At 42.6% G+C, this 13,982-nt stretch overlaps 1 protein-coding gene across 8 annotated transcripts in view; it reads left to right on the top strand.

Annotated features, from left to right (window-relative positions):
* The window catches only part of ERC1 (ELKS/RAB6-interacting/CAST family member 1), a 1,341,708-nt gene that overhangs the window by 419,896 nt on the left and 907,830 nt on the right, over positions 1–13,982 (top strand). For all 8 annotated transcript variants that reach the window (XR_011202236.1, XM_069228108.1, XM_069228104.1 and 5 more), the window contains one exon: positions 1,016–1,183. Coding sequence is in view for 7 of the 8 variants with exons in the window: in XM_069228108.1 (XP_069084209.1) it covers positions 1,016–1,183 (168 nt within the window). In the remaining variant the exon portion in view is untranslated. The remainder of the gene's footprint in view (positions 1–1,015; positions 1,184–13,982) is intronic.

Below are 13,982 nucleotides of genomic sequence, written 5' to 3'. Positions count from 1 at the left end.
CAAATGCTTACCACTACCCTCTGATAAGCCTACTGCTCGACCACACTACCACAAAATAGAGCATTAGTATTATCTAATTTTGCCACTATCAACCTCTAAGGGGAACCCTTGGACTCCGTGCACACTATCTCTCACTTTGAGATAGTATTTACAGAGCCAACTTCCTACAAGAGGTCTGCTCAGTCAACTCCTGCGCCCGCTGCAGCCTCCAAACCCTCCTAGTCCGTCCCCTTACTCCGATCCAGTTGGTGGCAGGATTGCCATCACCTGCCCCGCTGGGAATCTGTCACTATGGACAGTTGGGTTTTGCAGATAGTTTGAAAGGGCTATTCCCTCCCCTTCGAATCTGCCATGCCCCACTAGAATACGTCTCTTCCAGATATTTAGTTACCGAAGGTAAGTAACTTGTACTTCTATAATAGAGTAACTCATCCGGTACATTAGAAATCAGGCCATTTGCGCCTGGCAAGTTTGTATTTGTACTTTCATTATCCTTGTTCTTGGAAAATTATACATTACAGTTTTACTTTGTGTGTAACTAATTCTGTTGATTTTCTTAAAGTGCTATTAATGTTTTCTTCATATGCAAAGCCGGATTCCTAGTTCATGCGAAATAAAATTCCATGCTCCATAGTTAGCGGTGGGTGAAATTTAGAAACTCACCTACAGCAAAACCAGATTTTCAGTTGAAAGAATGTTCGGTTTTGTTGCTGAGATGCAGGAAAAGTTCAAACATATGTAAAGTTGGACAAAATGCACAAATGAAATGCAAAGGTTGTGATTTTTTTCCTAATGTTGCTTATGTCAAAGCTGTGTGTATGTCATTTCCTCATTGATGCCTCTTTGTTTTGACCTTGTTACTTATGATTTCCAGTAGCCTTTTCTCTAAGATGTTAAGCATTTTATTAATTCATATGACACATCTTGTACATTCCGTTCAAGTTTCTCTTATGTGCCTGTCTTCATTTTTGTCGTATTCTATTGCAACAATTAACGTTTTTTGTTTTTGCTACAGGTGGATGCACTCCGATTACGCTTGGAGGAGAAGGAGACCATGCTGAATAAAAAGACAAAACAAATCCAAGAAGTTTCGGAGGAGAAAGGGACCCTGTCCGGAGAGATCCATGACCTAAAGGATATGTTGGATGTCAAAGAAAGGAAGGTGGTGGTTCTCCAAAAGAAGGTATGTTGATTATGTCCATTCTGGGCATCATAAAAGTACTTTCTAGCACACACAATTTGTGAATTGAAATTGAACATTGTATATTGGCTTACTGGTATCAGTCAATTAAAAGTTGTCTATTTTATACCGATTTTATGTACACAAATATAGCCACTTAGGCACTTGCACAATGCTAAACTACAGCTCCTTATTTATTGGCAATTCACCACCACTTACTACAACTTCAGCCCGCAGTGGGATCCGACAGACCTCACCAAGCACCTTCCAATGTTATCCATAGAACCTATACAAATCACATTGCCTTTTACCACCCTAGATGAATCCGCTGCAACCATGAAGTCCATATACTCAGGAGCCTCATCAGACTCCTGGCTCCACCACATCTACTCCAAACCATCAGTGCCTTGATGAAACCCATTCTTAATGCCTCTACCTCTTCTGCGACCTTCTCAGATGTTTGGAAACATGCAACAGTCCTCCTGTTGCTCAAGAAACCCTCTGCAGACCCTTCACACTTTCCAACCACAGACCGAGCTCCCTGCTACCTTTCTTGACCAAAATCCTAGAAAACATCATCCACAGACAATATCTCAATGACCACCAACTACTCAACACCACTCAGTATGGTTTCAGATCCAACCACAGCACAGAAACTGACCACTTTGCTGCTATGGGGGGATCCACATAACTCTAGATAGCAGAGACATGGTGGCCCTCATCCTCCTGGACCTCTCTGCAGCATTTGACAGTCTCCCACCCCATTCTCATCCAACACCTACACGAAATTGAAGTCCACACACCCCGATAGGGCCCAGTCAGTCAGCCTGGCACGGTACACCTCAAACACATGCAACCTCACCTGCGGGGTTTCACATTGATCCTCCCACAGCCTGACCCCGTTCAACAGATACATGCTCTTTAGCCAGCATGATCCGCTCTCATGATATCAATGGTCTCTTCTACGCTGATGACACTCATTCTCCCCTCATGGACAACATGCTCAGTACCTGGATCAAGTTCAGTGCCTGCATGTAGGGAAATGACACTGTTGGCATTGGTCACTTCCCACTTTTTGCTTAGTGTTGATGCCAGCTTTGAATAGAACTGTGCTGGGACTCTGCTAACCAGGCCCCAGCACCAGTGTTCTTTCCCTAAAACTGTATCTTTGTTTCCACAATTGGCACAGCCCTGGCACACAGTTAAGTCCCTTGTAAAAGGTACCCCTGGTACGAAGGGCCCTGTGGCCAGGGAAGGTCCCTAAGTGCTGCAGCATGTATTATGCCACCCTCGGGGACCCCTCACTCAGTACATGCGCACTGCTTTGCAGCTTGTGTGTGCTAGTGGGGAGAAAAGACAAAGTTGACATGGCACTCCCCTCGGAGTGCCATGGCCACAAACCACTGCATGTGGCATAGGTAAGTCACCCCTCTAGCAGCCCTTACAGCCCTAAGGGAGGGTGCACTATACCACAGGTGAGGGCATAGCTGCATGAGCACTATGCCCCTACAGTGTCTGTCAATTCTTAGGCATTGTAAGTGCAGGGTAGCCATACTGAGTATATGGTCTGGGAGTTTGTCATTACGAACGCCACAGCACCATAATGGCTACACTGAATACTGGGAAGTTTGGTATCAAACTTCTCAGCAAAATAAACCTACACTGATGTCAGTTTGGGATTTATTGAAAAATGCACACAGAGGGCATCTTAGAGATGCCCCCTGTATGTTAGCCCAACTGCTAATGCAAGGCTGACCAGTCTGTGCCAGCCTGCCACTGAGAGACGAGTTTCTGATCCCCTGGGGTGAGAGTCTTTGTGCACTCTGTGGTCAGAAACAAAGCCTGTCCTGGGTGGAGGTGATTCACACCTCCCCCTGACAGAACTTTAACACCTGGGGGTGAGCCTCAAAGGCTCAAGCCTGGTGTAATAGTGCCCCAGGGCACTCCAGCTATTGCAGATGCACACCCCCCGGACAAGCCCCCACTTTTGGCGGCAAGTCCAGAGGGATAATGAGGAAAACAAGGAGAAGTTCTTCTCCCCCTCCCCCCCCCCCTCCTCAGCCATGACCACCCCTAAGGTGTCCAGAGCTGAAGTGACCACCTCCTTGAGAAACCCTCCATCTTGCTTTGGAGGATTAGGACCAATAGGGAGTGGGCACAAGGAGGGTGTAGCAACTGGCTACTACCCTCTGACCCAAACACCCCCCTAAATTTAGTATTTAGAGGAGACCCTGAACCCAGCTCTTCAGATTCCTGACAACCTCAAGAAAGGAGGACTGCTGAGCTGAAAACCCTGCAGAGAAGAGGAGGAGACAACAACTGACTGCCCTACCTGCCTGTCTCCTGCTTCGAAAAGCTGCAAGAAAAGAAGCATCACGTTCTACGGGACCAGCGACCCCTGAAAAGCCTCCAGGGGACTGCTTGCATTACGGAGGACCAACAAACTCCAGTGGACAGCGTACCTGTCCAAAGCAAAGACCAAGAAACCAACTTTAAAGGGACTCTCACCTCACTTCAGAAGCGTGAGTCCAACTACTCTGCACCCGACACCCATGGCCCATGTGCAGAGAAACTAACTATCCAGGTGACTCCGACGACGTGTCTATTCTGGGCTGACCTCTCTGCACCCCACGACGATGCATGCAGAGGGAATTCTGAGGACCCCGCTGACCTCGACTGCCCGGGATGAAGATATGCGACGTCTGGAGAAGCCCTGCACCCCCCAGGCCCGAGAGAAACTGACCACCGGTGCAGCAACGACAAGCAGGCGGCCCTCACCCTTGCCCAGTTGGTGGCTTGCCCAAGAGGCCACCCTGTGCCAGGCCTACAGTTCCTAGGTGACCCTCAGGTCCCTCCATAGAGTTCTATTGAGAACCTGATGCACTGTTAGCAGCGAGGGAGCGGCTGGGTGCAGTGTGCAGAGTGTGGTTTTTGTGCCTACTTGGGGCCCCTCAAGTACTCATTCAAACCCCCCTGGTCAGCCCTCCGACAATGCTGGTACTCACATGCAAGCAGACCGGAACCGGAGCACCCCCGTCTCCATAGGGGCCCATGTTATTTTGGCTCCTGTCTGACCTCTGCACCTAACCGGCCTTATGGTGCTGGGTGTTTGAGATTATCTTGACCCCCCAATGGTGGGCTACCTATTCCCAGGAGATTGAACCCATAAGTTTGTTACATACCTCAAAAACTGTACTTTACTTACCTCCCCCAGGAACTGTTGAAAATTGCAGTGTCCACTTTTAAAATAGCTTTTTGCTATTGTAAAGGAAACTGTGTACATTGTTGATTCCATTCAAAGTTCTAAGTATTACTTTGTAAAGTACCTCTAATTTAATGTACACTGCATGACTGCAATCACCCACTGAATGAAGACCACCTGTCTAAAGCTGAACACCGACAAGACCGAAATTGTGATCTTCAGGAAGTACATCATTGTGAGACTCCATATGGTGGCAAACAGAACTACACTCCCAAGAACCTTGGGTCATTCTTGACAGCAAACTCAACATGACTGCCCAAATCAATGCTGTCACTGCCTCCTGCTCCCATACCTTGAAGATGCTGTGAAAGATGTGCAAATGGCTCCTAATCAGCACCTTGAAAACCGCCTTGCAAACCCTGGTCACAAACAGGCTGGATTATGGTAACACCCTCCACGCAGGATCAACAAAAGATTCACCAGATATCTGCAGATCATTCAGAACTTGGCACCCAGAATCCCTCATAACCACCCATGCTGCACTTACATGACACCAGACCTTAAGGAGCTCCACTGGCTCCCAATTATAAAATAGCACAATTCAGACTCCTCACCGATCTTTTCAAGGCACTCTATAACATTTGCCCAGCATACCTCAACAATCGCATCTGCTTTTTCAAACCTTCCAGACACCTCCACTCATCCGTACTCCTACTGCACAAATATAATGCATATGAAAAATCAGATCAGGTGGTTGAGCCTTCTCCTACATCGCTCCTGAAGAATGGAAAGACTTGCTGCTACACATAAGAGCCTTCTTCTCACTTCTTGAATAGGTAAAGAAGCTGAAGATCTGACTTTTCAAATAGTCTCACTAGGCTTACATGGGCCTCGACTCATACCTGCTCAGTGCCAGGATACTCTCCAGGGTGATAGCCAGATTTTTACCACACATGTAATTGCAATTTCTTGGTTGCTTTTACAAAAACAAAGTATGTTCGAAAACCAAAAACATGGTCATTTTCATGTGCTAAATAGAAAAACTTTAAATGTTTAATAATTTTGCAATATATTTCTTGATGTTTTTATTAAAAACGTGATTCTTGTTTATAATTAATTTTCTAGTGGGTTCAGGAATTTTCCACGAAATGATCCTTGTCCAAAATGTTGTGTGCATGCGCACACACTCACTTTTGTGTGTTTGTCACTGGTGTTTAATGGTGCAGCAAGCATGGCTTCTGAATCAGAGTATGAATGAGCACTGGAATCATTTTACAAACCAATCGGTCAGCGTTTGGCATTTTTACTTTGCTCTATTAATAGTGAAGAACAGGGTTTCAAGCGTTTCATACACAAGCTTAGTATGTTCTTAAATCCACCATTTGACAGAGTGACCTGTTAACCAGACACCTTAGCATCTTTCATTAAGTTTATATATTTTTTGAAAAACGTTTGGATATTTAGTAAGTCCTACCTTGAGTATACAGTTTAGTTTAACTGAGCAGCCCATTGTCATCATGCTTATTTAAAAGAATTTAAAATTAAAGACTTGAAGAATTTCATTGCATGGTCACATCTGTCCAGAAGCAGTTGGTTGTATGTTTTCATGCTTTATTTAATGGCACCAAGTACTATTTGTAATAATGCTTCTAGATTGATTTTCCTTTTCTTCCATCAGCAGGCATGTGCCGTTGTACAGTTTGGTATAATTTTTCCTTGTGACTTTGTCCATGGTTCCTTTTTATCTACCAAAAACCATTGACTTGGTAGCTGATCCCCCTGAATGCAAACCAATTTGCTGTCTTTCATTGGTGTGAGCTGCTGTTAGTGTTGCTACACCCAATATGATAACAATTTGTTAAAGTTCGATCCAGTCGTGAGTCGCAAAAGGGGCGAGGCGGCTTGCGAAGGGGACGACACATTACATTATATTTAAAAAAAAAAAAAATGTTGCTGGGCTGGAGAGAGCCTACTGCGCATTTGTGTTTGGCCGGCCCGAGACGGCCAAGCAGACACACAGGTGGGTTCTGAGAGTAGTGCTATGTGCACTCCCCTCAAGTGTTCGCCACCTCAGTGCCCCGCCCCTTTTCAAGGAAATTATAATAAACACTGTTTTATCGTTTTCTTGAAAAGGTTATGCAGCTGCTGCTGCTGGTGGGGGGTGACGCTCCTCCACCCTAATGGAGGAGCCGCCCTGGTTAGATCTGCTGTGATTGAAGCTACAACCCACTGTAAAAACGTACTTTATTTTTTTTTTTTTTAAAGATAGTTTATCACAGCGGGAGGCTGTATTCTTCGTGTCTTGTTTTTGGTAGAGAAAAGTTTTGTTTTAAATCTTTTATTTAAATGCTATTGAAAACCTAAACTATTTGGCATGTTTTATAAAACTAGGAGTGCAAGGAAAATAGAACTTTGTTAGACAAAAAAAACCCTAACGGTTCAAGTCATTTGATGATTGGGGAGAAACCAAGTCCTATTATACTAGAAATAAAAAATATTGGGAACAACCATGAGTGGTCAAAGCGTGGTAATATTATTGATGAAGGTTCAGACATGCGCTTGTATTTTTGTTCTCCTATTTGTACTGCTTTTGGAAAGCATTCGGTATGGCATTTTCCCACCACACTTATATAAAGTCAGCACTCCATGCAGTGTATTTTCTAATTGTATTTTTTTCTGTGTACCATGAAGGAGTGGTTTGTTTGAGGTATATTTATACTCTGGATGGACGCTGTAGCACCTCAGAGCCCACAACTTCTTCGGCTTTGGTCATTTTGCGGTGTGCTAAGAATGCTGCAGTGCATCTTTCAGGTGTCGAGCTGCTGGTGAAATGCTTATGGTTCAAACACTGGTGTTAAAGTGATGCTCGTTTTAAAAAAAAAAAGAATTAGTATATACATTTTTAAAAATTGAATAACAGGGCAAACAAAATATTGAAACAGATCATGACACTCTTTAGAGCTACATTGTGACAGTCGTGTATTTTTAATACTCTGCATACAGAGCTTCCACGTAGGGATTGGTTTCAGCAACTCTCAAAATTAGGCCTTGGGACACAAATTGCTCATCTCTGTGGACTGAATCTCACAACCTTGATAGACTGGGGTATTGGGAAGCGAGGCCACTTTGTAGGCTAACCAGCTTCCTGTGTAGCTGCACCAGCGCAGTGAAAAAACCCACAACCAGGGGAGAATGGGAGAGGTTACCTGGGCTTGGATCTTCACACAGCGCTGCGACACAGACGGAACCCAATTATCTGTTAAAAACCGAGCGAGAGACTGCAAGTACTGCATCCGATATGAAGGGACCAGACATATACAAGACAGCAGCTCACCGAGGACCTGCTGAGTCCCACTGTAACTAGCAGCCAAGCAAACCTGGATCCTTGCAGAGAAGCAAAGACAGACGAACTCCACAGGACCCGGTGAGCAAGGCCGCATATCCAAAACATGACACTCGTGTAATGAATACTGCAGACAACCAGGGAGACGTCACCAGAGCAACGTTAGAGGACATGGTAATGGGAAAAGAACGAAGGGGACTGAGGAGGGAAAAACGAACGCGTGGAAATGAAAAAGGGTGTGAAATACGCGGAAATCGAACGATTCTTAACCAGCCGCTTTTACCAAACACCCCTCTCGGTTGAAACGGTCTTTATCGGGCTCTACCTGTTATGCCCCGGAAGTGCCCCAGGTCCTACCGGCCCTGGAGCAGCTGCAGCAGCATACATGCCCATCTGACCTACAAGTATCTGTTGTGCAGGACTAGCCTCCGCTGCTCCCTCCTCCCTGTGGGAAGCGTCCTGGCCCTCTTCTGTGCTGTTTCTCTCAAAGATCTAACACTGAACGCACATCTGAAATCCATGAATTGTTACTTTTCTGTTTGAACTTTAGTGTTAAGTTTGTTTCCTCTCTATCTTATCCTTGAAGGTGGAGCATTAATTTACTTAATTGTGGTGCTCTCTTCGAATTTGTTGTGGAATTGAGTGCAGTGGCAAACAAGATCACCTTCTCTAAAATATCAGTTTAAAGTGTTGCAGCCCTCTATGCTCACGAGTAAATACAGATGTGTAATCTCCAGTCCTTACCTGTGCATCGCCACTTGCCACACCAGCTTCTTTTTTTCTGCCTATCAAGCAGGACACAGAAATAAGCTTGTAAAGTGCTTTTTCTGTTTTATTTGGTGCTGTATTTTTTGGATGTCTTCTCTTTCTGGGGAGGACGAATTTTAAGAATGTTCTTTGACAAAAAACCATCTCTCTATGCCACCTATGGCTTCACGATTGGCTGCATGAATTACATAGAATGTGGCAAGCAGTTCTTTATAGATGACCATACAGTTTATTTTGTGCCTGGGGTACCTGCATTCATCGAGATCTTGTGTCTATATGATGGAATGCATGTTAAGTCACCTAGGTATCGTAACCTGTCAAAGCCCAAAACATATTTTTTTCAGTATTAATAGTTTTTCATTGCTGGTATTTTCTTTGCATTAATACACGACAGAGAATCTCCGCATATGTGCAGAGCACATTTTAATAGGTAACTTCTTCATTTGGAAATTATAATTTATAGAAAATATGGCTATAAAAACAGTATGATGTATTTTATATTATCAAATACTACATTGAACCCCAAACATTTGATCTGCATAAAATCCCACTTAACTTTCCTAAGAAATGTAATAAAAAAAGTAGGACATGGTGCCTACAAACATTAACTATGAATGATACTAATCTTTTAACCCCTTAACTGGATCGTTTCCATTTATAACCCTCCCATCCTCAAGCCCCTCCCACTCCCCTGCCAAGTGCTGAGCCCATTATTTTTAGGTTTCACCTGCGAAGTTTTAGGTTACTAAAAAAAACAAAATCCCTAAAGGTACTTAGAACCCACCCCTACTTCACCCCATACTTACCTGAACTTCCTGTTTGTTCATTCACATGTCGCTCCGTCCCTTGAATTTATTTGCTTTTTATTGGCTAGCAGGTCACTTCCTGCTCTTCTGCTTTCGCCGCCTCATGGAGCATGCTCGAAGTACACCTGCCGGTTTTTGTTGATTGGTTACTTCTTAGTGCTTGTGCGTGAAAAGATGAACTGAACGCAAGTCAATACACATTGAATTGTGTGTAAAGATGTCTGTCATCTTGCAATGAAGTATTGAGTGCAGATGTAAAGCAAGCAGTGAGTGGGTTTGTTATGTTGTGTTTTTCATTACTTAATAATTACATTTCTGATGAATAACAGTTGTAAATATTACAATTATTTGTTTGTTTCTTAAATTACCACTCACTAATTTTTTAGGAAAAGTCATTTTTATGATTGGGCGACGTTTTATTTTGAATTGTTATACTCTCAGTGACTTAACTGGCAGTCACGTGCAGTTACCTTGCAGGCATTAAGGTTGTGATTTGAATGGTGCAGCAGATTAACTGGCAGTGGGGCCACAAGGTGTCAGGACCCCTCTAACCACAGAACATTGCTAAATATTACTACTACACAGGCAGTCACACATGCAGTTATTTTGCAGGCACTAGGGTCATGGTTTGAATGGTGCAGCAGGTGCAGTGGCATTGGGCCCAAAAGTTGTCAGAATTCCCCTAAACACCAAATATTGGTATATTTTACTATTAAACAGGCAGTCACAAGTGCAGTTAACTTGCAGGCACTGGGGTCACGGTTTTAGTGGTGCAGTGACACTGGGCCAGAAGATTTAGGAACCCCTCTAAACACCAAATATTGCTATATTTAACTATCATCAGGCAGTCACAAGTACAGTTACCTTCCAGGCAATAGGGTCATGATTTGAATGGTGCAGCATGTGCAGTGCCACCGGAGCCAAAAGTTGTCATAAATCCTCCAAGCACCAAACATTGCAGTATTTTACTACTAAAAATGTAGTCAGAAGTGCAGTTATCTTGCAGGTTTTAAGGTCACGATTTGAATGGTGCAGCAGATGCAGTGGCACCGGGACCAAAAGTTGTCATAGCTCCTCTAAACATAAAATATTGCTATATTTTACTACTAAACAGGCAGTATCAATTGCGGTTAACTTGCAGTTAAAAGGGGCATGATTTGAATGGTGCAGCAAGTGCAGTGGCACTTTACTAACTGCACATTACTATACTCTAATACAAAGCCACATTAAATAAGGTACAAATTACAAGTTTGGATCCCTGGGACATTAATTCAACAAACATTACACCATAACCAACTATTAACAGTTTATCAAATTTAAAACAAACATTTTTATAACCTTTTTCTAATATTTGTTATCCAGTTATTAAGATGGAATACAAAAGAAAAAAGTGAATCCAGTTGGCTTTGCCAATGCTTGTTTTGTTTGTCCTCAATCCTTCATAACTACTTTCTGCAAAAGGTGTTGAGGCTAGTTGTAACAAGATTTTTTTTAACCAAAGTTGTATTTTTCTAAGCGGTACTAGGTTTTTTTTCTATTTGTAGTGGTTTCTACCTACTTAGTTTGTTGTAGATATGGCTGTGAAACCCATTGATGAACTCAGAAAGCAAAATTTGAAATTTAGCAAGGGCTCAGTGTATAGATTGCTCATGGTTTTCCCAAAGAAATGTATCTTTGAAAATCAAATCTTAATGCAAATAAGTATGAGATAATAGAAATATGTGACAACATTTTCATCTGTAATTTTTGTTGCTCCAGTGGCCAATTGACAAACATTATAATTGGTTACTTCTTTCAGACTTTGCTGTTTGCAGCGGTACGTAGTGTTTTTTTGGTTAAACCAAAAATATGTCATACTTCGATCCAACGACTGAGCTATAGTTTATGATTGTAATGTCATAGTGTGGTGACCATGCATCAGTTCATATGATAAAATGTAATGAATGAAAAATTAATACTTAGGAAACCTAGGCATTTTTTAAATTTGCCCAAGATACTGAATTTAGGAATGGTGGTTATTTGTGCAACTTTGAACTTGAAGTTACTCATACTGTGATGTGATTCAGATGACATTTTACAAAATGTATTATTTCTTGTACATTGACTTACATTTGAAAATAATAAAAAAAAATCCATTAATGAAAACAAATATTCTACTATTCTGTCGTCCCACACTTTTCTCTAAGAACCGTATCCCACATGTGTAGCTGGTCCTATTGTTGCTACTGGAAAGGCCCCAAAAAGCAACTTGGAAACATCAAGTTTTCACATTGAAAATAAACCAGTTTTGGCACTGTGAGAAGCTCCGTTATTTAAGCCTGGGCTCAGCTGCCACCAAGGGAAATCTAGCAAACCTGGACATTCATGTAAACTAGGCACCTAGAGGGGGTGCAGGGCTGTGTGACTTGTAAGGAGTCCACTACATTTTCCTAAACCCTTTAAGGCCCTCGTGGAAATCCTTAATCTCTGGGATTGTGATTAAAGGTAGCCAAGAAATACATCTGCTCTTAGTAACCAAATCGAGATAATGTTGTATCCTTTCTTCTTGGCACGTTTTTAGGACACTTTACTTTTTCAGACACCATATTCAAATTCTCGTCCACTTGAAGGCTTTTGATCATCTTTTGGCCAGACTGCTTACCATTCAGATGTTAATATTGCATGAACCCAGGAGCGAACCAACTAGGCTTACATTCTAGACTGGAGATCCAATCTGCACGGAATCTTCTTATGCTACACTTGGGACAGGCAGCGATCTGAATGCCAAAGCTGATGTGGCACGTTTGTTGTGATCCATACCCACTGTGCTTCAGTTTCATTATTACTTTGGAAAAGAAAGAATTGTTAGCAAACTAAAAGGCAATGCTGCATACCAGACTTTCAACAGGGTTTGTTTTTCAGTGACAACAGCTGTCTTTATCTCCGGGGGCATGATCTCCCAGTCATCTAAGTAAGGGTGGATTAATATCTCAGGCCAGCTGACATCCTTGCCTTCATTTGTAAAAGGGTTGAGGAGTCGATTTCGTGTCAAATGGTAGATCTTTGAATTGGTGATGGTGAATGCCAGTCTCCTAGCAGATGCAGTTTGTGTTTTATTTATGATCTGCGTGTGAAAATACTAATCCTGCAACTCTGTTACTGCGATGTGCATCACCAAGGAGTCCGAGCTCTACAAGAGGAACTTAATCGAGAAGCAACGTTTAATTGTTTAATTTTTTTTTTTTAAAGTGATGCAAAGAGATGAAACTTGTTCCTGGACAAAGCGCACAACTCATACCCAGCTAGTGTTCAGACAGTAAAAACAGTGGGAGTGAGGCTTGAATTAAAAAACAAGTCTAGAACGAGGCTAGCATAGCTAAACTTAGCTGGCAGTCAGTCTATGTTCTGATGAAGAATTCAATGTCAACTGCTAAGACTACATCCGTAGTATTGTATCGTATCCTTCTCATCTCAGGTTACTTGTAAGGTATCAAAGGAGCATCAGATGTTACCTCTACGCCCGTCCACGCAGTTACTGAAGGTTGTCCGTAGCAGGGACATTTATAGGCCTTGAACACTCACAGCTCATCCATTCCACTCTGGAGGGGTACATTTCTCTTCTAGTCAAAACCTCTTTGCTGCCATATTTTACACAACCATCCGTCTTCTCCTTGCATCCCTCACTTCATGAGAATTCCAGCCGCCATCTTGAAAGTCTTTTCTTAAAAGATGTTCTGTTTTCACTTCAACATCCTCTCCACATATGCTGCTACTTCCTTACCTCCTACACCGTGTAGCTCTCTTGTGGTCAGACTGTAAGGAGCACAACCCTAAAGACCTTTCATCCTTCTCCACTTTAGCACATTTTTCTTTGCTGGACCATCGCAGTCGGCATCCCCAAGAAGGTTTTGGTGACTGGCCCTTGCACTCTTAAGGTCCTCCGTGCATCGCCGTCACATTCCCATCCGCATTAAACAAAACAAGCCGCCCTTTTTAAAAGACATTCCTGCTTGACCCAGCTGATGTGAGCAATCTTATGGCCTTCTGGTAGCTGTGCAGCCTTGCAACCTTGAGCAAACCTTTGACCAAGTGAACTGCTGCCTGTCACAAGAACAGCACCGGCCCAAGTGCAATCATGGTGTGAGATATTTACCTTCTCTCAAACACTTTAAATATTGTTTTCGCTCAAGGCTTTGCAGAACCTATGCTTAGTATTATGAATGCTTGTCTGTAACATCTTGGTGATGTAGGTGTTTGGTTCCAGAACTACACACACTCATACAGGGATATGATTTACTTATGTCTTACTGGTTGTCACAAAGCTAAAGTTATAAGGGACAAAGAGACCAATGAATCCACCATACAAAAGAAGAGTGAGAGAATATGGAAGTTTGAGAGAGTTAGTTGAAATTTTGTGTAAGCTACCATGCAATGCATGCCCCTAAAATGTCTGACATCGGTAAGTAGATAACCTCGTTTTGCAGACTTAAAATCTTAATGTGCTCAGTTGTGCTCAATTCAGATTTATTAAAAAAAAATGTAAACCATTTAGCATCGAGGACTGTGCAAAAAAAAACATAGTGAGTTTGCTTAGAGCTTAATGGAACTGAATGGCATATATTCTATTTATATGTATTCAGATTCTGGGGTTAAAGCTTGTTAAAAGTCCAGATTAAATGTGATGTTTTATAGAGCAGATCAAAT

Source organism: Pleurodeles waltl, chromosome 4_1, assembly GCF_031143425.1.
Source record: "Pleurodeles waltl isolate 20211129_DDA chromosome 4_1, aPleWal1.hap1.20221129, whole genome shotgun sequence".
Classification (NCBI taxonomy): domain Eukaryota; kingdom Metazoa; phylum Chordata; class Amphibia; order Caudata; family Salamandridae; genus Pleurodeles; species Pleurodeles waltl.
Note: the sequence above shows the minus strand (reverse complement) of the source record. Positions and strands in the feature narration are given on the sequence as shown.